Genomic DNA, 20,424 nt, shown 5'->3' with positions numbered 1-20,424 from the left:
GAAGGTTGAAAAGTGTATAAAAAATGGGCTGTACTGGCACAAGCAAACGTAAAAAACATTAGACTAGGGCATTCAGTGTACGACCCGCGGGAAGAGAAGAGCGAGACATCAAAATACCTTCTTTATGAGCGCTGTTTTCGTATCGATAAAAAAAATCATGCTAGAAGATCGTTGGTCCCATCGTAGGAAAATTAAAGATCCACGGCGATAATACCATATAGCCAGCATATACGCCATTTGACTCTCATATAGCCAGCATATACGCCATTTGACTCTCATACCTAGGAACCTTCCCTCTAAACCGATATTTTACAGCAGTGGGACCATGCGTCCCGTTCTCTACATACTGCCGCCAAAAAAGTAATGGGATTTCAGAACTGAAGATATAAGGAATGTAGGGCAACTGCAGAAAACAAGATGCCTCCTACAGAGCCACGCTGTGATCGGGCTGAAATACGTGAGAACGAAGAGTTGAAATTCTGTCCCATAAGAAAAAACGGTCGGAGAGTTTGGAAGGTTTAAATACCAGAGTGAGTTCCTGTTAGAGCAACCACGGCGACCTAGTGACTGATGTCCACAAGAAGCTAAAATTATGGAGGAAAAACGTTTCATGTCTATAAAAAGATAACAGCAGTGAAAGCAATGGAGAAGATGAACACAAGCTTTGACTATTTTTACGTGGTACGACTAGCAATTCTGCAGTTGAAAAAAAACTGCTGCAGCTGTTCGCGTCAAAGTTTGGACAAGACGAGAATATAATCTACACCATTTCTTTGACGATTTTAAGGTCGCCTTCGATGGCGGTGCAAAATGTCGCTGAGCAACGCAACCACCTCCGTCAGAATTAGGGAAACTCCTCTCCTAACTGTTTAATTACAGGCGTCGTTCAAAAACCGCACTATATAAGCAACTTTTAATGCCTGTGTTGGTATATCGCACAGAAGCACGGACCGTTGAAGTATTCGAGAGAAATACTCGGACGGTGAATATCGCAGACGATGGTACGAGGACCGTATGAGTTTTTCAACAGCATAGACATGGCGAATTTAAATACAGCGGCTCCGCTGGCTCGGACATGCCATACGAATGCATATGAATGCTCCCGCCAAGAAAGTATACAATAAGGGTCGCGATGCTGGTATAAAAAGAAGAGAAATGCATCCAGTCATTAGCCACATATGAAACACAAACAAGCAAACAGCGCGAAGAAAATCAAATTAAAACACTGTACAAACCAAAATAAATAAATGATTAATGATTATTTGTTGCAGCGGAACTATAAAACAATCAAAATTGAATGAAAGATTGAAGAAATAAAGCAGGAAAATACGTGCGATTCATATTCATACATACATACTTTCAAGAGCAACAACATTAGCCAGCAGTAAGCTTTGAACATTTTATTAATGGAAGATGCGAGCGAATCGGAAGAGAAATGAACTGCAACTGATGCAGTTTAAAGCGTAGCACTAGGCACAAAACAGATGGCTGTTTTTGTTTTTTTATTTATAAGCACAAAATTTGTAGTACATAAGTACATAAAAAAATATCTATATACATATCTACATATTATGTGAGCATAGCAACGGATTTTGAAATTGTTAAACTTTAGTAGTAGGTATGTATATTTGCATGCAATATGTTTGTAAATAGATGTATGTCCATGGCATCTTTTATGTAGGCGCGACCGGATCATAATTTTTGTAGCCCGCTTCTCATTTCTCCTGAAATAAACTGCTGTTGCTTGTTGCTGCTGCAATTTCATTATGTTAAGTGAAAGCGCTGCCAGCATAAAATGATTAACTTTGTTTGGTTGCATGACTGTTTGGATACGATTTTGTTGATCGTCTTTGTTTTGAAGTGACTTTGTCAACTTAAGTCATTGCTTAAGCCCACACACGGTCACTGGATGCGGCCGCAACACACATGCGCACATTTGCACAAATGAAGTTGTAAGTGAACGCAATAAATCTACATACATATGTAGATGCTGCAGTTGGCGATAAAAAAAATAAATAATTAAACTGACTTTTACCAGAGGTTTGAGTGATTGGTGCTGCTGTTGCAGCTGGTTAAGTCTATGTTGGCGGCCAAAAGTTTTAATCTCCTGCGTTTACGTATAAACAAACATACATAGATATGTCCCCAGTGGGAAGAGTAGTAATGATAGAGTTTGCAGGACGAAATTCAACGATGTGGTTGTATGTATATTAATACTCAAACAATCATTTTTTTTTTTAAATAAAGATTGCCAATTTTCAAGGATACTTAAGGACCAAAGGACATTTTCCATACCCATTCGTCCTTATGCACCAAAAATGTATTCTGTTATAATTCTACAGAATTTTTCTCTTATATGATGCCCTTGTTGTTATTCTACATTGCACAAAATTATTTAAACAAATTTTTGAAATAATCATATTTTTTAAATTTCAAAGTGCTTTAAAAAAATCCTGACGTCAGAGAGAAAAACCAGGTTCGTAGTTTTACTATAATTTTCCCATTGTTTCGCGAATGTATTCAATTTTTTTGTGTGGAAAATTTACTGTCGCACGGTATAATTTTTTCGATTACCATACATTACATTTTCCCACTGGGTCAGTGTTAATGTTTTGTCTATGTAGAGGCGTTTGGTAAATAATGGTTTGTAAGCTGATCAGCGAGAAATTTGTTGTAGTATATAAAAAAGTGTGTATATATGTAAATATGTACATATGTATGTATGTGCTTAGACACTATAAAACTATACAAATGTGTTTACGTAGATTAAACAAATCTGTGAAAGTGAGATTTTTCCTAGCATATAGAAAATGCACTGTATTGTAGCTAAAAAAAAGAAGCACGAAATTAGTTAATATATGGAACTTTTGTTCGAAGGCCATCATAGACCGAAAAGAAATTAAGAAACGTAAGAGAATGTGACTTAATTAAAATATTTAGTACATAGTATTATGAGGCGAGATATGGTTATGCTCATATGTAAACCATATACTGTTATGTTTTATACAATAATTGTTGCTTCTCATTGTGTTTTTTTTTTGTTTAATGGAAACTAAGTTTCTTGTAACAAATAAACAAATCTATTTACACGTTTTAGTAGTTCTGAAAGAAATATTAGTTAAAACCAGTACGTTTGAGTATGAAAAAAAAAACAATTTTTTTGGTTAAAAAATTAAATATGATTGTATTTTCTGCTAGTTGATACATTCTAAAGATTTTAAAACCACAATAAGCATTTAATTTCTAGGAGCTTAGGTTTTTGTTTTTTAACAAATTTTTGTTTCTTTCTTCTAATTTTAAAACCTTATTGTTCAAAGAAGAAAAACAACTTTTTTTAATATAACCTAATATTTAAATTCTATTTTATTTATTTCTTCTTTTCAATTTAATTGGTTTTTCTTTTATTAATTTTACTTTATTTTCCAAAGGGCGCCAATTGGGCCCTTATAAAATCATGAAAATGTCTCTCATACTAAACACATTATTTAATCCTCCGTAAATCTTTACCGGAATCTTTTTCTCGAACAATACAAGGTCATTGTCATTCTCCATGCGTCTGGGCCATATATAAATGCGGCTAGGATCAGACACTTACTAATTTTTATTTTCGTACGTACAGAGGACTTGGCTTCGCAATTTGCTACTCAGTAAAAAAGTATCACTTGTTGGCAAGTTGGATTTTGGCATTATTATCGGTATAATAAACGAAATTCTCTAATTTTTTCGAAATTTTAGCAGTCAACAAAGACTTGGGTGCCTAGACTTGAGCGGAGCTGCTTTGTTTTGCCCTCGTTTACAATCAGACTATTTCGCTTTCTAAGCGACACTTTGATTCCAGCAATTACACACTCATGTAAAGTAAAGATATCCGCTGCTCAGAGTGCTGAGTGCAAGCATGCTTTCCTCAGACCCTACATATTTTGCCAACTGCTCGCCGCCATATTTGAATAGCTCAACGGATTTAAGTCGCAAAAATTATTTGATCTGCAGGTTGCAATTTAGTGTTAATCAGTAATTTTGAATAGGTAGCGGGAAAAGAAATAAGTTTTTATATTTAGCTTATTCATAATAGAGATATTTAGATTAGTTAAATTGAGCTAACAAGACTTAATTTACATATATGTATATCAATATCAGCCAACTATGCACTCTTCACAGCATCGACTCAACGGAAAACAGCTTTAATTTATTTAACTTTGCGCACAGTAGCGAGCTTAAATTAAATCAACAAATCTTTGTTTTTGAACAGGCGCTCGCAGATGTTTGTACGAATTGACTTACATACACCTGTACATTTATTTATGAATGCATGCATGCACGTGCTAATGCAGTTGCAAGCAACAATGAATGGACCACCAACAAAGCAAAGAGTCAAGTCAAGTGCCAATTGGAACAACTTGCCAAGCCCATATCCATTATCTAAATGGGCAAATAATACAAATTTGTATTAATGAAAAATTCAAAACTAATAATAATAATGTTTATAATGGATAAATGTATGTATATACATATGTATGCAATACGACAATAATCAACTGCAGTGAGTGGAAGTACGAAAATTCGTTAAAACTAAGTGCACTTGATGGTCGCTAGATATGCATGTCTGTGCTTGCCATTGTACGAGTAAGTAGAGTTATTCAGGCCGCAAATGCCAAACAAGCTTGTTTTAAATTGGTAACAACAAAAACAACTAATGAAATTAAATTTAAAAAAAAATGCCATTTGCTAAGCGAAAAAATGCAAATGCAATTCAACAGTTGTCGCCTGTAGTCAAACAGAGCAATACCAAAAACAACTCAAGCGGCAGCAATGAAATTTGCAGATCTGAGTGGCACAACGAAGTATGTATCTGCAAGTGCCAACAATTGCTGCCACCAAACACCTCTGCAACTGCCCACACATACGCGTTGCTGATGGCCTAACTGCAGCTGAGCTGTTGCAATGTTCACAATTGTACCCAAAATTTGAGTGTGTTGGTGCGTGTTTGTGAAAAATTTAAATTTGAATTTGAAACTTGTGCGATACATACGCTCGCTGCTGCTGTCTGCTGATTGTTGCCTCGTTCACCACGGCCAGTCAGTGCTTGTTTGTTTTTTGGGAATTCTTTTTTGTTTTAATTCTATTTATTTGTAGATTTTCAGCGCAGATAGCATGTAAATGTACGACACGCGTTCGAGTAAATTTCAATCAGCAAGTAGTAAACAAAATTTAAGTTGCAACAGTTGTTGAGAAAAATCAACGCACCTACAAAATTGAAGCAATGCAGCATGTGTATCAATACATGCACACATGGGCGTAGCCAGGTAGGGGCAGGGGGGTGCTCGAGCCCCCCCTAACTTTCAAATTTTCCTTATATATATATAAAATAGTACCCTGAAACGCCAGCTTAATGGGGTCGAGCCCCGCCCCCCCCCCCTCCTCCCCCCCTAAATTTCAATCGGGCTACGCCGATGCATGCACACGAAAAAAAATACGAAATGGAATTTGGAGAAAAATTGAAAATTAACACGAGTTAAAATATCTACTCCACCGCTACAGCAACCTGAGCGTAGTAAAAATGTAAAAGCTCTTCCATTTCAAAGTGACCATTGTTTTTTTACAAAATATTAGCTAAAAATTTTATTTGCGCCGAGATGAAAAAGCCACTTGTGATATTTTGTGCACTTCCTTTGTACAAGTATACAATTCTCAGATGTCTTATGAAAAACCAAATAAAAAAGTAGGTATTTAAGAAGTTTTTTTATAATATTTGCCCCAGTTTATTTTCCGGATTTCTGGTGGGATGTTATCAAATGAATGGAGAGACCTATGGTAGCGTTAGAACTTCACTACGATTGTAGTAGATTTTCTACGATTTTTGACGAAAATTATAAATTTGCTACGCTACCCCACTTTACCCACGATCTACTTTGTTTTTCTTTCCCAATGAAGAGCACTTTTTGCAGTATCTGAACTCAAAAAGTTGTCTTAGGGCCGTTTTTTCATGTAGCTTTTAAAATTCATGTGGGCTTCAAATACATTTTTCGCTAAGAAGACTACACTTTTTTTCTTTAAATAGAAGTGGTCAAAGAATGATGGGCTTCAAATTAAACTGTACGTATGTAATTTTTTAACTTTTGAAATTTTCTAAAAAAGAGATTTATTTATAAGGCCCGGAAATAGTACTCAAATGTTTATTTTTTTGAGATATTGGTTTTCGATTTTTAATTGGTGCTTCATTTGTTCAAGGACTCCCATGAAATTATCCGCCGAATAATATTTTGCAACCCCTTTAGGAGTGCTATTTAAAAAAAACATTTATCTACCGTTCACCTAAAAAACAAGAGCTTAGAATTTTATATAAGAAATATTGAAAATTTTTGAGTTGATATTCCTTTATAGATGCTAAATAGTATAGTTGCAGGACACGTTATTGATATGCATTATTTTATTTTTTTTAACCAAAATTGGCAAATTATGACGGGCCAATATATGTACATACATAAAAAATATCGACTACGGAATTTTATTTTCTGCTACGCTTTTTCACTTCATGTACTCCGATTTAGGCTTTTCGTAGTTCTAACTCTGATCTATGGGTTAAAGTCGGCTCTGAATGGCAGACGATATCTATGGAAAGCTGTTCCGTGGCTGAAATGCAAACACTGAGAAATGTGTCATTTTTGATTGGATTCCGGGTGCTAATATATATATATTTATATAAAATATTAAAAATATTAACACTTTTCCCTACCAACGTTATGTTAAAAAAATTGGCGAGTGCTGCACCACAAGGTGCATACAGTGCCTTTAATATCCAAAATTTACTTCATTTTGTGTGGCAAAACCGCTGATCGTCATTCTGCAAAACCGCGTAACTGACATTTTTTTGTGCAAGAATTGGATTTGCTCACACAAGCTCTTGGCTTAAGCCTTGTCCATTTGTCCTGAAATATAATAGCCAGAAATGGGATTGCTTTATAAAAAAGAGAACCCTTTTGAAATATGAGTGTTTTTACTCTCTAGAAAATAATTTATGCAACCTCACATACGCGTTTTTGTACTATAAAGGACGATATGTATGTATGCAGGTTAGCATAACTTTTTTCTGGTACTTACTAAAGTGTTTATTTACAAAACAATTTTTGTCGGCTTCCATTGTTTCGTTTTTTGTTTGTACGACTGAGCTCCTAATTGAATTTTGTATCGCATTTCTGGCTTTGCATTGCATTCAAATTGAATTTTTTGATTACAGTGAAATATTAAATTGTTTAGCTTATTTCTGAAGGTTAAATTGCATTCTATGTATTTTCCATAAAGCAACAGTATGCCGAAGTATGTAAGTATGCATGTCTGCGCGCTAAAGAATTTTTGACAGCGTTAAGTGAAAGGCAATTTCGGAATATGACCCCCAGCTACCCAGAGGCGGTGTGACATGTATGCAATGGCATATAATATAATTACTTGATTTTGGAAGCTCGAGAGGTTTTAGCCTTAACTTCTGGTCGTGGGAATTGTGAACACTTTTATTTTATTTTGATTCCAACACATGATCCTACAGACAGCTGTATCCAGTAATACCGCGGGAATTGCCTATTTCTTATTAAAAGGAAAAAGCCCTAGTAATCGTTATTTTGTGGTTTGAATTTCTGCAAACTTTTCGAATTACGTTCGAGCCACACGTGAATAGATTCTCTTGAGCATTGTTTTAGGCATTGTAGGCCCAGTTCTCACCCTCGGATTTGAGTGAAGATGTGGTGAATGATCTGATCGAAATCTGCAACCCATTTTCAGGGATAAAGACTAACAGGGAAATTCTAGCAGAGATAACAAACATCACTGTTGGATGAAAGAAAATCGTTCCACACTACATCCATACTCGCACCCTGTCGGAAACACCAACAACGAAAATGAGGATAGTCGAAGGCCTTTTGTAAGACAATTGAAAGACGGTAGGCAAAATAATATTTGTTATTCTATTGCCATCTTTCATGCTAAAAAGCTCTTTTGTCAGAAAGCAGTTGTATTTTGCGCGCGCTGCTCCAACAGTCGCAATGGTCAAGTGAGCAAAATACTGGCGTGCCATTCGAGAGATATGAGGCCGAACGAGCGAAATTTTTTATTTTTTTCCTGGTAAATTTAATTTAAATTTTTCTTTTTTATTTAAATTTTTATATATGTATTTTGATTTATTGATTTATTTTTTATTCTTTAGATTTTTAGATTTTATTGTTTCAAAAATATTTTTTTTATATCATCTAATTTTTAGGAACTTATTTTATTTATTTTTATATATATTTTTTATTTAATTTTCTTTCAATTTTTAGATTATATTATTTTAAAAAGAGAAGCAAATTTGGTGTAATTAAATACAAATTTTAGCAACTTATTTTGTTTCTTTTTTTTATTATTTTTCTCTTATCTATAATCTTATTTTCTTTTAATTCTTTGATTTTGTTTTAGAAAGAAACATATTTTTAAAAGCCACTTAAGTTTTAGAAACTAATTTTTTTTTTTGTATTTATTCTTTAGTTTTTAGTTTTCATTCTTTTAAGAACAAAAAAATTTTTTTTTTTTAATTTTAGAAACATATTTTTTTTTTTAAAGAAAAATATATATTTACATATATATATGTATATTAATATATATTAATTTAGTTTTTAGAAAACTTTATGCTAAAAGACAAACAGAAATACGCAAACCCCTCCTCGGTAGCAGATTTTCAAATAAGTTTTTCGAATGAAAAAAAAAAAACTTTCAGGATAGCTGCCACAATTGGCAATTGTCTTACGAGAAACGTTTGTTTTTCGAAGAAACTGTGGGGAGTTGAAAGAGAGTTGCCAGAATGGTCTTTTAAGTAACCCAAAAAATGTCCAAGTCTATAGACACACTGTCTATATAGCCTCTCAAACTTCGAAAAATTTTAACTAATTTTGTGAAATGCGATTTTGACATTATTTTATATTACGTTGTGGTTAGACGAACCAGCATTCCAGAAAAACATCATAATTTCTTAGACTCACATAATATAACAAAGACTGCAGAGAGTTTGGAAGCTGGGGAGTACACATTGGGAGTCTTTACTGATGTTGTTGGTGGCGTTTCACAATGCTACTTTTGACTCCATGCACTCTGCGGCTAGACGGAATGGAGTGGACGTAGAATCCATTCCTAATTATCTAGAACGTTGTTGACAGTATTGGACGAAGATGGCAAGGGAGAGTTTGGCAGGGGATACCCCCTCAACCCTCTTGTGGTATTCGTTAGTGGGCGATGGGACGTGAGCTGTATGAGCCTTACGATGACTTGGACATAGTGCAGCGAATTAAAATACAGCGTCTCCCCTGGCTTGGTCATATCGTTCGAATGGGCACAGACGCTCCAGCCCTGAAAGTATTTATCTCGAAACCAGCGGATCGGTAAACCTTTCGGAAGACTTGTGATCTGAGACGGGCTATGGTACTTTGGGCATTTTGGCTTTATTAAAATCTCCAGACGCATGCAAATTGGCACCAAGAACTGTAGAAAACTGTGAATCAATGTTACCCTGTGATGAGTACCGGGTCATGCCGGTTTCTAAGGTAACGAGAGAGAGGTGGTACTTCCGTAAAACGTATGACACAATAGATCCCATATTGTCCACAACATTTTTTTGATCCATCAGTATCAAGGTGGATGCATTACCAAGTTACCACGCTATTTCGAATCACAAAAGGATTTATAATGCCTTCCAGAAGAGTATAGGAACGGTCCTTAGGTGTCTTAATGGCAAATTCATATATGTAGATACCATTTTATCAAGATGGGACTTTCAGTGAAGATGAAGTGAAGGTTTGTGGCCTGCAGCAGGAAACTCATTGCTCTGGATACGATTGTTACCGTGCCTTAGGTGAAAGAGTACGTTGGAGTATGAATATCTTATCCATACAGAACCTGGAACATGGTTTTCTCTAAATTGCTTCACTTACGAATGTCATAAGAATTTTAAAGGGGTCGGGAAATAAACATATATAATATAAACAGATTCACAAAGAGGTATTATTTGCATGTATATATGCACATTAGGGTGTATCACTCTCCATAAAAAAGTCGGTACTTTGTTTTGGAAATATTTAAAGTTATTTTATTTTAAAACTTCCGCCAACATATTTCTCAAAAATGTTAAGATTTAAAAAATGATCAACGGAATCAAAATAATGAGATTTTTTGAGGTATTTTCAAATCAGGCTAGCTCATGTAAATCTTAATATCTTTCCAAAATATTTTGGCGGTAGTCTTAAAAGGTGATATATTTTATAATCCTGGTTGAAAACCTGCAATTTTTTTGGTGATGCAACCTAATGCATATATATATTTTTTAAATTTTACTTAAATTTTATTTAACTTTATCAATTTTTTCTCCTAATATGAATAATTAAATTGCCTTCTAATAGTCTCAAATTATTGACTATGAATTTAAGATGCCTTAATTTATGTATCACGATTTAAAAGTCAGCACATAATTCACCATTTAAGAATAGCATTATCATCGATGACGACACCCTAAATGGCGCGCGCGCGTGAACTACGACAGTATTGGCGAAAATGTTGTTTTCGAACGCAAATGCCTATAATTAAATGAGCCATGAATTGGATTAAGCGCGTCAAATATGCATGAAATACCAGACCGAGATGAAAAAAAAAATAAAATCAAACCAACCCAAAAGCGCTCGAGCGTATCCCGGCGAGAAAAGCGCAATGAAATTGAAAGCGACAGCAAACCGCCCAAAATCCCAGAAAAAAATAAAAAAAATAAAATCAAAACAGCAATGTTGATTGCTAGGCAACAAGAATTAAGAACAGACAGACAAAGCCCACGGAAAGGTTTTACGATTTGCTGAAAATGAAAATAAAGAAGAGAATCGGCCCAACCCACTAAAATCGTAATTTTTAAGTTGCGAAACGGAACGCTGTGGCGACATTAATCCACGCAAAAATCCCGAACAATGTGCTGCGTCTCACAAAACTACAACAAAAAAAACAGAGACTCCAGCTAAAGGCCAAAAACCATAAAAAAAATAAAAATACTAATAACAAATATCGACATATGGAAAAGAAACTGAAGCGAAAGCAAAGAATAGTAGTGCCTTTGTACTCGTGCTAGATGCGCCTGCAGACGCTGACACCATAATCCAAAAGCATGGCAATGAAGAGCAGCACTGAAATTGGGTTGCCATTATGCGTCTATATGTATATATATATGAACGTGGTGGCAAGAATGCTGTTGTCACTTGCGTGGTTGAGTGACTGCATCGTGAGTGGAGCGTGTATGCACTGACTGACAATGTACTAGGAGCTCAACAGTAAGTGGGCATGGGAAGGAGGCTGAAGGCGTTTTGGTAGGTGCTGAAAGACGGACAGCCAGGGAGAGTGCAGCTTGAACAGGCAGACATCCAGCGACAACATAAGTTATGATGTTTCTAAAATAAGAAGACGATCATTTACTCGAAAACGCATTGAAATGCGACGCGGCAATAAAAAAGTAAAAGGCGCAAAGCAGCAACAGTGAAAATACATAAACAGAGATACAAAGAAAAAATGTGGAACCAATGAAACGGCTAATGGGCACTGGAGTACATAAAAATGCGTCTGAAGTGGCGCTGAATCATTTTGCGATCAAGAGCAGCGGCAAAACACCAAAAAAGCAAACAACAAAAAAAAAACGAAACGAAAAGAACGAAGAAATGTTCACAAGACGGGCTGACGCTTAACGAGTTACCGTGTAGCGTACGCCTTACATAGTCGATTTCTGGATCCGCATGCACGCAGTCCATACAAAGCATAGCAAAGATTTGGCGAAGAAGAATGAACCATGTTGTTGTATGGCAGCAGCAGCAGCATTCACTCATTGCATTGTCAGAGCCTGCTGTTGGCTCTCTGTTGCCACAGCCATCGACGAAGGAGTGCCACAATGCGTGTTCTGGAGGTCATATGGTCGCATACATTAAGTGTGAAATTTATGTGTGAGCTGTACAAGCGTAATAAGAATAACCCATATGCACATGTTTGTGCGTAAATCGCCGCAAGGAGAGGCGGTGTAACAAGATTATAATGCATATGCAGCAAAAAGTGAGAAATTTAATGTACAACATCGTTAATTTTTTCTTCTATTTTGTTCATGTGCAAGCACCAAAAATAAAACTAAAAATGGTAGATATTTTTTGAATAAAAAACTAAAAATGGTGCATATTTTTTTAACACTATTAACATTGACATTGATATTAACATGAACATGAACATTAACATTAACATTAACATTAACATTAACATTAACATTAACACTAAAATTAACATTAACATTAACATTAACATTAACATTAACATTAACATTAACATTAACATTAACATTAATAATAATAAGATTAACATTAAAATAAACATTAACATTAAGTTTAACATTTACATTATTATTAACATTATCTCGCTCTTATAAAAGCGCGTTCGTTGTAGACAGTCATGTTCTTATGTGGAATTTAAGTCGGGTGTGACTCAATATACAAATGTATATACATTAGAGGTTTACGCCGACAGGCTTTGCGGCGGCGGCGTGGGTAACTTCAAAATGAATCGGCGGCGGCGGCTGGAAACGCCGGCGCTACTGCCCATAAGTTAGATTTCAAAGAGCCATGAGGCTACTAATCTTATCACATCATTTCGTCCGCGTTAGGCATTCGCCATGCCAATTCAGATTATAATTCTATTTAATTAATTTATTGAATTAGCTTTAAATTTAAATTACGTTACTTTCTACTTGAATTAAAATGTTGAGTGTCTGGCGCTGATGGATGGGCGAACAGAAGAAGATCTGAGGTATATTCATACCTATACACATGGTCCTCTATGCTCTCTACAGATCGTATGTACTATTTAAATGTCGCTATATATAAATGTTTGCAATAAACTTCTCAACTGTTATGTTAAATTATGGAGTTCTTACGATTTTTTGCGGATTACATATCGAAAACAAGGTTGGTCTACTTTTTTCCAAAAGTTTAACCCATCAACTCGAACCAGAACGGGCCTTTATGACCCACTGTTTAAAAAATGGCTTATAGATGGTTAAAATTTCCAGTCAATTATTGAGCGACAAATTTTTCTAAGGAGAACCGAATGTAATGAAAAATAATAGTAATTTTTACTAAAGAGGGGGAGCAAAACCGTCCTGGGGCTTTACCACCACTAAGTAATGCTAACGTAATTTTCACAGAGCCACCTAGTACTTGTATACGTACGCAGAATAAAATAATCCACGATTGTAAAAATTAAAAAAAAAAAGTGTTTGCTTTTTATTAAAAGTCTGTTTAACATATTTAAAAAAAAAATCACATGAAAATCAACTTGTCTTGCTAGATGCTTCTGTTAAAACTGCTTTCTGAGATATTGGCGTTGAATTTTTGATGTGTTATGACTTTCTTGTTGTTGTAATATGTGTATAAAAAAGTAGTATTGTTGTAGTATTGAAAATAATTGTCTACTGCGGAAAAAATCGTTAGATTACCAGTATTTGACCCTAATTTAACTTTAATAAACGCTTTCGATCGAAAAAAAGGTAACCTATGTTTTCCTGAGTTACGCTCTTTTTGCAAAAATAAAGGAGGTCATATTCAGTGGCGCAAATTATGCAAAAAAACTCCTTTAAAAATTTTATTTTCATTTCGTAAAATTGTATTCNCAAATTATGCAAAAAAACTCCTTTAAAAATGTTATTTTCATTTCGTAAAATTGTATTCTTATACGAGTAGTATTAGGTTCCTTCAAACGATGTATTTCAATATGCATACAACATGCAAGTTTTATACAAAATTTCTTAGGCGCCAAACGCCGCCGCGCCGATATTTTCGTAACTCGGCGGCGGCGCGTGAGGAATGACGAAAAACGGCGGCGGCGGCGGCGTGCCTCGGCGGCGTATACCTCTAATATACATATGTATTTATGTTCAATAATATTGACGAAGCCAACAATATTTTCGGAGGCACATCATCAATCTATAATTGGTCCCTGGAAGCTCTGTCGTTTCGAGAAACAATGAAGCCTACTCATATGAATGATCCGGGAAGGGAATTTGAGCACTAAATCAAAACATCTGAAATACCTATTCTCACAAGTTGAAGTGAGAAGCAACTATATATGACATTCGTTTTGGTATCGCTCGAAGAATGAATAACTCGCAGATTCGCCAAATCGAACTGGATGTCTGAATCTTTATTATCACTCGAAAGAACAATCTCTGGCATTTACTTTTTAAAAATAATTTCATTCAAATATCGGCCACAGATAGAACATGTGCGTCAATGGCGAGCCCTACAGCACCATGAAATTGAAGCCCGTGATGTCGGCAACTTTTAGTTGCAGCAAGTTATCATGTGATATCACACCTCTGGATTTTTTCTTTGAGGTTATGTGAAGTTTAAAGTCTACGTCGATAAGTCAGCTTTGATTCAAAACTTGGAGGCCAACATTCCTCGCCAATTGCTGGAAAGAGTAATTGAAAATTGGACCTTACGAATGGACCACCTACGGCGTACTCGCAGCCAACATTTGAATGCAATTATTTTTAAAAAGTAAATGTCATAGATTGTTATTTCAGGTAATATTTAATACAGATTCCGATATACAGTTATGTTTTAAGTGTTTTATTTAAAATAAAAAGAGCAGAGAGAGCTTTTACTCTACACGCGCCTATACAAAATATATATAAAACTTAAAAGAGCTTTGCCTGCGGGCAAGGCAGTGCCCATCGCCGGTCTAGATGGATCACCCCTTTTTAGCCATATGAGCGCAAGGGTTCTACTCGATTCTGTGACATTAGTAAACTTGATCGAATATCTTGTAGTCTGATTCAGATTTTGAAGATTCGAATAAGCTGTGTGGTAGGTGTGGTGAAATAAATCTTAAATATTTCTCCGGGCCGTCACAGTGTAACCAGCGAGCGAGCTGTTATTGAGAGCGGATCTATTTTAACTAACAGAAAGTCCAGTGTGAAATATCGAGCGCTTGAGTTTCACATAAAGAGATATATGTATTATAATCGATAAGTCTCCAGTTACGATAAAGTCGTTTCATCAATGTTCAATACTTACGAGTGACGCTAAAATATTTGCGAAAATCACTAACAAATACTTAAGATTTATGTTAAATTTGTTTGTGAAAGTGAGGCAACTAAGATTACGTTAAATTAGAGATATTTTAGATTTCTGTACAGCAAATTTTCTCTTAAGATAGGTTGCTTGTGGTTAGTGCAGTTTTACTTGCTTGTTACGATATAGCAGCTATGTATAAAAATGTATGTAAAATATGCTATATGTATGTTTTTGAAATGTTACATATTATTGTTTGTTATTTTTTTAATTTTTTGTTTTTTTAATTAAATGCATGATTTCTTGTGTTATTTACCAAATGCAAAATGTTCAAAACTTAGAACAAAATTATGTGAGAAATTTCAAAGTGAAAATAACAACGAAAAAATGCAGCAACAAGAACAAAAAAAAATCGGTTAGGAATTGATAAACAAGTAAAGCACCCATACCACTTACTAGGTTCATAAACTCCTTCAGGCGCTACAAAAGAAGCAAATTTTTTTCGTTGAAGTTGTTTAAGAAATAGTTGATATTTGTTTCATATTTTACAATTTTAAGGAATCCATGGAGCACCGATTATGTGGAATATGTTTGGATATTTTATAAATTGATTTCGGTATAAAAGGGGAAGAAAATAAAAAAGAGAAAAAATAAAAATTTTATAAATTTCATATTGGGTTTAAAAGGTAGGTAAAAGGGAAAATTAGGGCGGTAAAATGTATACAATAAAGGAGATTTATTTCATAAATTATGTACTTGAATCGGTATGCCAATAAATGTAATATATACATTAGGGGTGTTCTTATTTTATGCGCACGAATTTAATTTTTTGTGCACGGAAAATTCTTTATCCCAACTTTGGAGTAATATTTTAGCGCCTTTCAACATTACTTTAACGAAAAACCTTTTTTGAGTATTTAAATTTAGAAAGTAAGTAAAAAATAAATTGTACAAGAAATATTTTTCTCGACCCTGCATGCCGGTTTCAACGATTTTTTAATTGAAAATTTAATATTACGTTTTTGATTTGTTTTTATATATCCCTATCTCACCAATATAACAGCTTACATCAAAATATTCGATAAAAAAGGTAAACAAATTGGAAATAAAAGAATTCGATTCAAACTGTCGTAGACATTTCAACGAAAAAAATTTTTTACCCAAATTGCTTTTGTGAAAACTAAAAATTATTTGAAAATAAGAACATCCCTTATATATGGCATACAGGTATGTACATGTATAATCTAAGCGATAAAAATATTAAGAGGCTTTTTTCTTAGTATTAATAAATTATTTTGTTTTTATAAATTTTTTTAGTCACAATTTTGGGCTGTTTACTGTACAAACAAAATTTTCGAATTTCAGTTATGCAATTAAAAAATAAATGATACACAGTTCGTAAATAAGTATCTAATCAGCACAGGTATTATTCACTGCAAAATTCTCGTTAAATTCTGTTATTTATGTTAATTAGCATCCAATTTGCTAACTACAAATTTCATTTTCAAATTAGAGGACTTACATAAATTTCTTTAATTACGGAAAAAAATGAAATTATTTACATTTCTATTCTCCACGTATTATTATAATTATAAAATTCTTTAAGGAATAGTTTCTTTGTCATAAAAAAATAAAAAGAATTCGAAAATTTTCATTTCATTACACCATTTTTAACTAAATGTACACACTAAATTTTAGAATGTTTTGGTTTTTCAAAAATGTGACAAAACACTTGACTATGCGATAGTACAAAAGAAACACGAAAACCTTCACCAAGTAGAAGAATGATGAATTAAAGCATTAAAGAATTTATATAGGCCACAAGTAATTAAAGCTATCTAAGTATTTTTTTGTTTAAAAATTAACTTTTTTGTTTAATTTTTTTAGATAAATTTAGTAATAAATTCTAACTGAAGGAAATATCTACGAAGCATTAAAATAAATGAATGCTTAAAAAATTTGTGTGAGATTTTATTTTTTTTTTTTTTTGTCTTGAAAAATTTGACCACCTTTATGGGCCTTAAAACTTACATCTTCGTCCATCGGTTATGATTTGTTCACAATCATTGAGGGTCTGTGTAATCGGACATCGATATAGTGCACCCGTTTGATTTGTACCCGGCTGGAGATTTTTGTCTAAAGGAGCACCAACTAGTAGCCTGCAAATAGAGAAGAGAAGATAAAATCTGTATTAAAAATTTGGTAATTTATGATATTGTTAAATATTTAGCTTACTTTAGTTCGTAATACTTTAGTCATAATCATAGAAATTGTCTGTTCTGATCAAACTTATAGTTAGCTCTCTAAATAAATAACGCCGTAGCCATCACAATATCCCAAGGTATATATTGCGTTTTGGTTATTCGCTATAACCATAAGCAGCTCTGAAGTATTTGACAAAGTTATGGCTATGGTGTTATGGTTATGGCACCTCTAATAGGGCCCTTACTTATAAATTTTTATTATTTTGAAAAGTCCCAAATTTTATTTTTTGCGACCAAATTTGTGTATGGCTAAAATTTTAGCCGGTAATATATTTGAATTGAAGTTCATACAAAACACATATACCGGATATATTCTCATTCCTATTTGAAGATTTTCTCATCAACCTCGGGCCCGTGAGATATTGCGCTTTTTATTTTTATTGAGACGTATTTAGACGGTTTCTTTCCGTGGTTTTTAACGCCACAAAATCGGACAGCGAATCAAAGCGCATCTATGGATATTCGTTTCATACACCATGTTCGATCAAAAAGTTGAGAATCCCAACTGAGCCTCTTATTGAGCGTTATACTCAGACTTTTGAGCTCGTCAAAATCTCCAAGCAATACCCTACCAAGGTCGACTGGTTTGTTTCTACAATAACTTCCTAGGAACGGTTTCAGAACAGATTTGTGTGGGTTTATGATGGAGGCTTCATAACTTTCGAGACTGTTGGTTGGTTAGAGTGAGACGTTTTTTATGTCACTCCTGGCAGATGTATTATATTTTATACCTCCTTATTTGTCCTATATTTCAACTGTCTCCTTATTAGATAGTAAACGAAAGGTTACTCTCAAATTGTACCTTCCCCGTATTCCATCATCAAATCAACTGTAAAGATAGAAGACACATATGTCTTCCGAGTAGCTCGTAATCAGCCACACCGTTTATGAAACATTCCGCAGGGATTTTTGGCTGGACAAGGTCTTCTGACAGTATATTAAAAAGAAGCCTATTAAAGTGGTTCTGTACCTATAAAGTATTTCTATCCAGTACCCGGAACTTACTTTTGACCAAATCAATAGGAACGCGCAGCACCTCTTTTGCTACTGTTTTCTGAGGATCGATACGTTTTTTCTTTACCGACGAATTCATTAGAGGCTGGTCACCTGACTAGAACTACATATGAAAGAATGCGCAGTGTGCAATCCTTCATTCCCCGTCTGTTGCTTTAGCATTCCAATAGCTCATATTTAACTACCAGTCAAATTTGGGTCGAGATCACCTCAAGAACTTTAAAGTTTGTGTGATATGTTCAGCTTTAAGCCTTGAATTTAGATCAAGGCATATTCAACAAGGTATAATTGATTTCGACATTTCTCTTTTTCGAACATTTTGGCACCTTGGCATAGGACGTACAGCTTTCGTTTGTTTGGTGGCCCTTAGTTAAATTTTTTTAGGAACATTTTTGTGGAATAATTTGGTTATGGGTAGTCTTTGTAAATAGGACTACCAGGACACTTTCAAAAAACGTGGGTTAAAAGGACGCCTACATATGAACTTTTTTGGGTTAAGGGGCTCAACCTTGAACAAATGAAGTACCAAAAATTAAAATGTGTTTTATAACAAATCAATAAAAATTATAAGAAAGATACAATTACGTGATAGAACAAAACTAAGGCTGCAGTTTGTCTATGTATGTACATTTGAATACTACTTCATGGCCTCAGATCTCGGTTGTTGTTTTTTTACCATCTTCACGCCACTACAATGTTATAACTATTAAACCAAAATGTTTATTATAAAATCATAATCCTACTGTGACNCACCTTGGCATAGGACGTACAGCTTTCGTTTGTTTGGTGGCCCTTAGTTAAATTTTTTTAGGAACATTTTTGTGGAATAATTTGGTTATGGGTAGTCTTTGTAAATAGGACTACCAGGACACTTTCAAAAAACGTGGGTTAAAAGGACGCCTACATATGAACTTTTTTGGGTTAAGGGGCTCAACCTTGAACAAATGAAGTACCAAAAATTAAAATGTGTTTTATAACAAATCAATAAAAATTATAAGAAAGATACAATTACGTGATAGAACAAAACTAAGGCTGCAGTTTGTCTATGTATGTACATTTGAATACTACTTCATGGCCTCAGATCTCGGTTGTTGTTTTTTTACCATCTTCACGCCACTACAATGTTATAACTATTAAACCAAAATGTTTATTATAAAATCATAATCCTACTGTGACAAACCAAAAATTCCATTGTTTGTCAAGTCACAGAAAAAAGCGATAAGCATCTTTTTCAAATATTCAAATACCATTTTAGTCGGCACCAAAGCCATATTAACTAATCATTTGATTTTCATTGAAGAGCTTTAATTAAGAATACACTACAGAAGAAAAGAACGATAATCAAATTGGTTCATAAAAGATGTTCACTACTGATAACCAACTAAGCTGATTAACCGAAACGTGTTAATGTTGTGTTAATGAAATGATCTGCATATGCACACACAGGTGAATACCTAATCTATCTATACCTATATCTGTAAAAAAATAATAAAATAATAAAAATGCATGCTAAGTAATCAAATAACAAAATTAATTCAATTCTAAGTATATACATATATATGTATATGTAGGCAAATACTTAAGTATCATACTCCGGCTGAATTGGACACAAAATATAGTCGAAACAAGTTTATTTTTCAACAAGAAATTTAATCTCATTCATATACAGATATCGTTGTACTGGTGACAATAATACTCATTGCCGGCGTATTGAAGTGTAAATAGTTGATTCATTTTACTTTTATCGCAGCAATGTGTCAGGTGAATGAACAGAATAACACAGCGGACACCTGATAGTAGACAAGTTATGTAGATAAATTAATGCAAGTGTAGTAATAAATACATACATACATACATATAAGACAAATATGTGAGGCGTTACATGACGAACAATAACAAGACATAGGTAAATGTGAAACTGTATACATACATAACTATAACAGCGCACAGTCAACTGTTTCAATCGTGCGGTAAATTGCTAGTTTTCCACTAGGCGGCCTTAGTACTGCCTAGTTTTTTTCAGTGTATAGTGCAACACACTCTTACGCATG

General features: G+C 34.2%; 1 protein-coding gene across 1 annotated transcript in view; it reads right to left on the bottom strand.

Annotated features, from left to right (window-relative positions):
* Positions 1–20,424, bottom strand: part of LOC108358844 (integrin alpha-PS1-like) — a 117,884-nt gene that overhangs the window by 16,847 nt on the left and 80,613 nt on the right. Inside the window, exons 3-4 of the mRNA XM_017610343.1 lie at positions 17,127–17,254; positions 15,552–15,575 (exon numbers count right to left, since the gene is read on the bottom strand). Of these exons, the coding sequence (XP_017465832.1) occupies positions 15,552–15,575; positions 17,127–17,254 (152 nt within the window). The remainder of the gene's footprint in view (positions 1–15,551; positions 15,576–17,126; positions 17,255–20,424) is intronic.

The sequence above is a fragment of the Rhagoletis zephyria genome, unplaced genomic scaffold (assembly GCF_001687245.7).
Source record: "Rhagoletis zephyria isolate East Lansing unplaced genomic scaffold, Rhagoletis_zephyria_1.1 Rzeph_scaffold_00304, whole genome shotgun sequence".
NCBI classification, from domain to species: domain Eukaryota; kingdom Metazoa; phylum Arthropoda; class Insecta; order Diptera; family Tephritidae; genus Rhagoletis; species Rhagoletis zephyria.
This window is presented reverse-complemented; position numbering and strand designations above follow the sequence as displayed.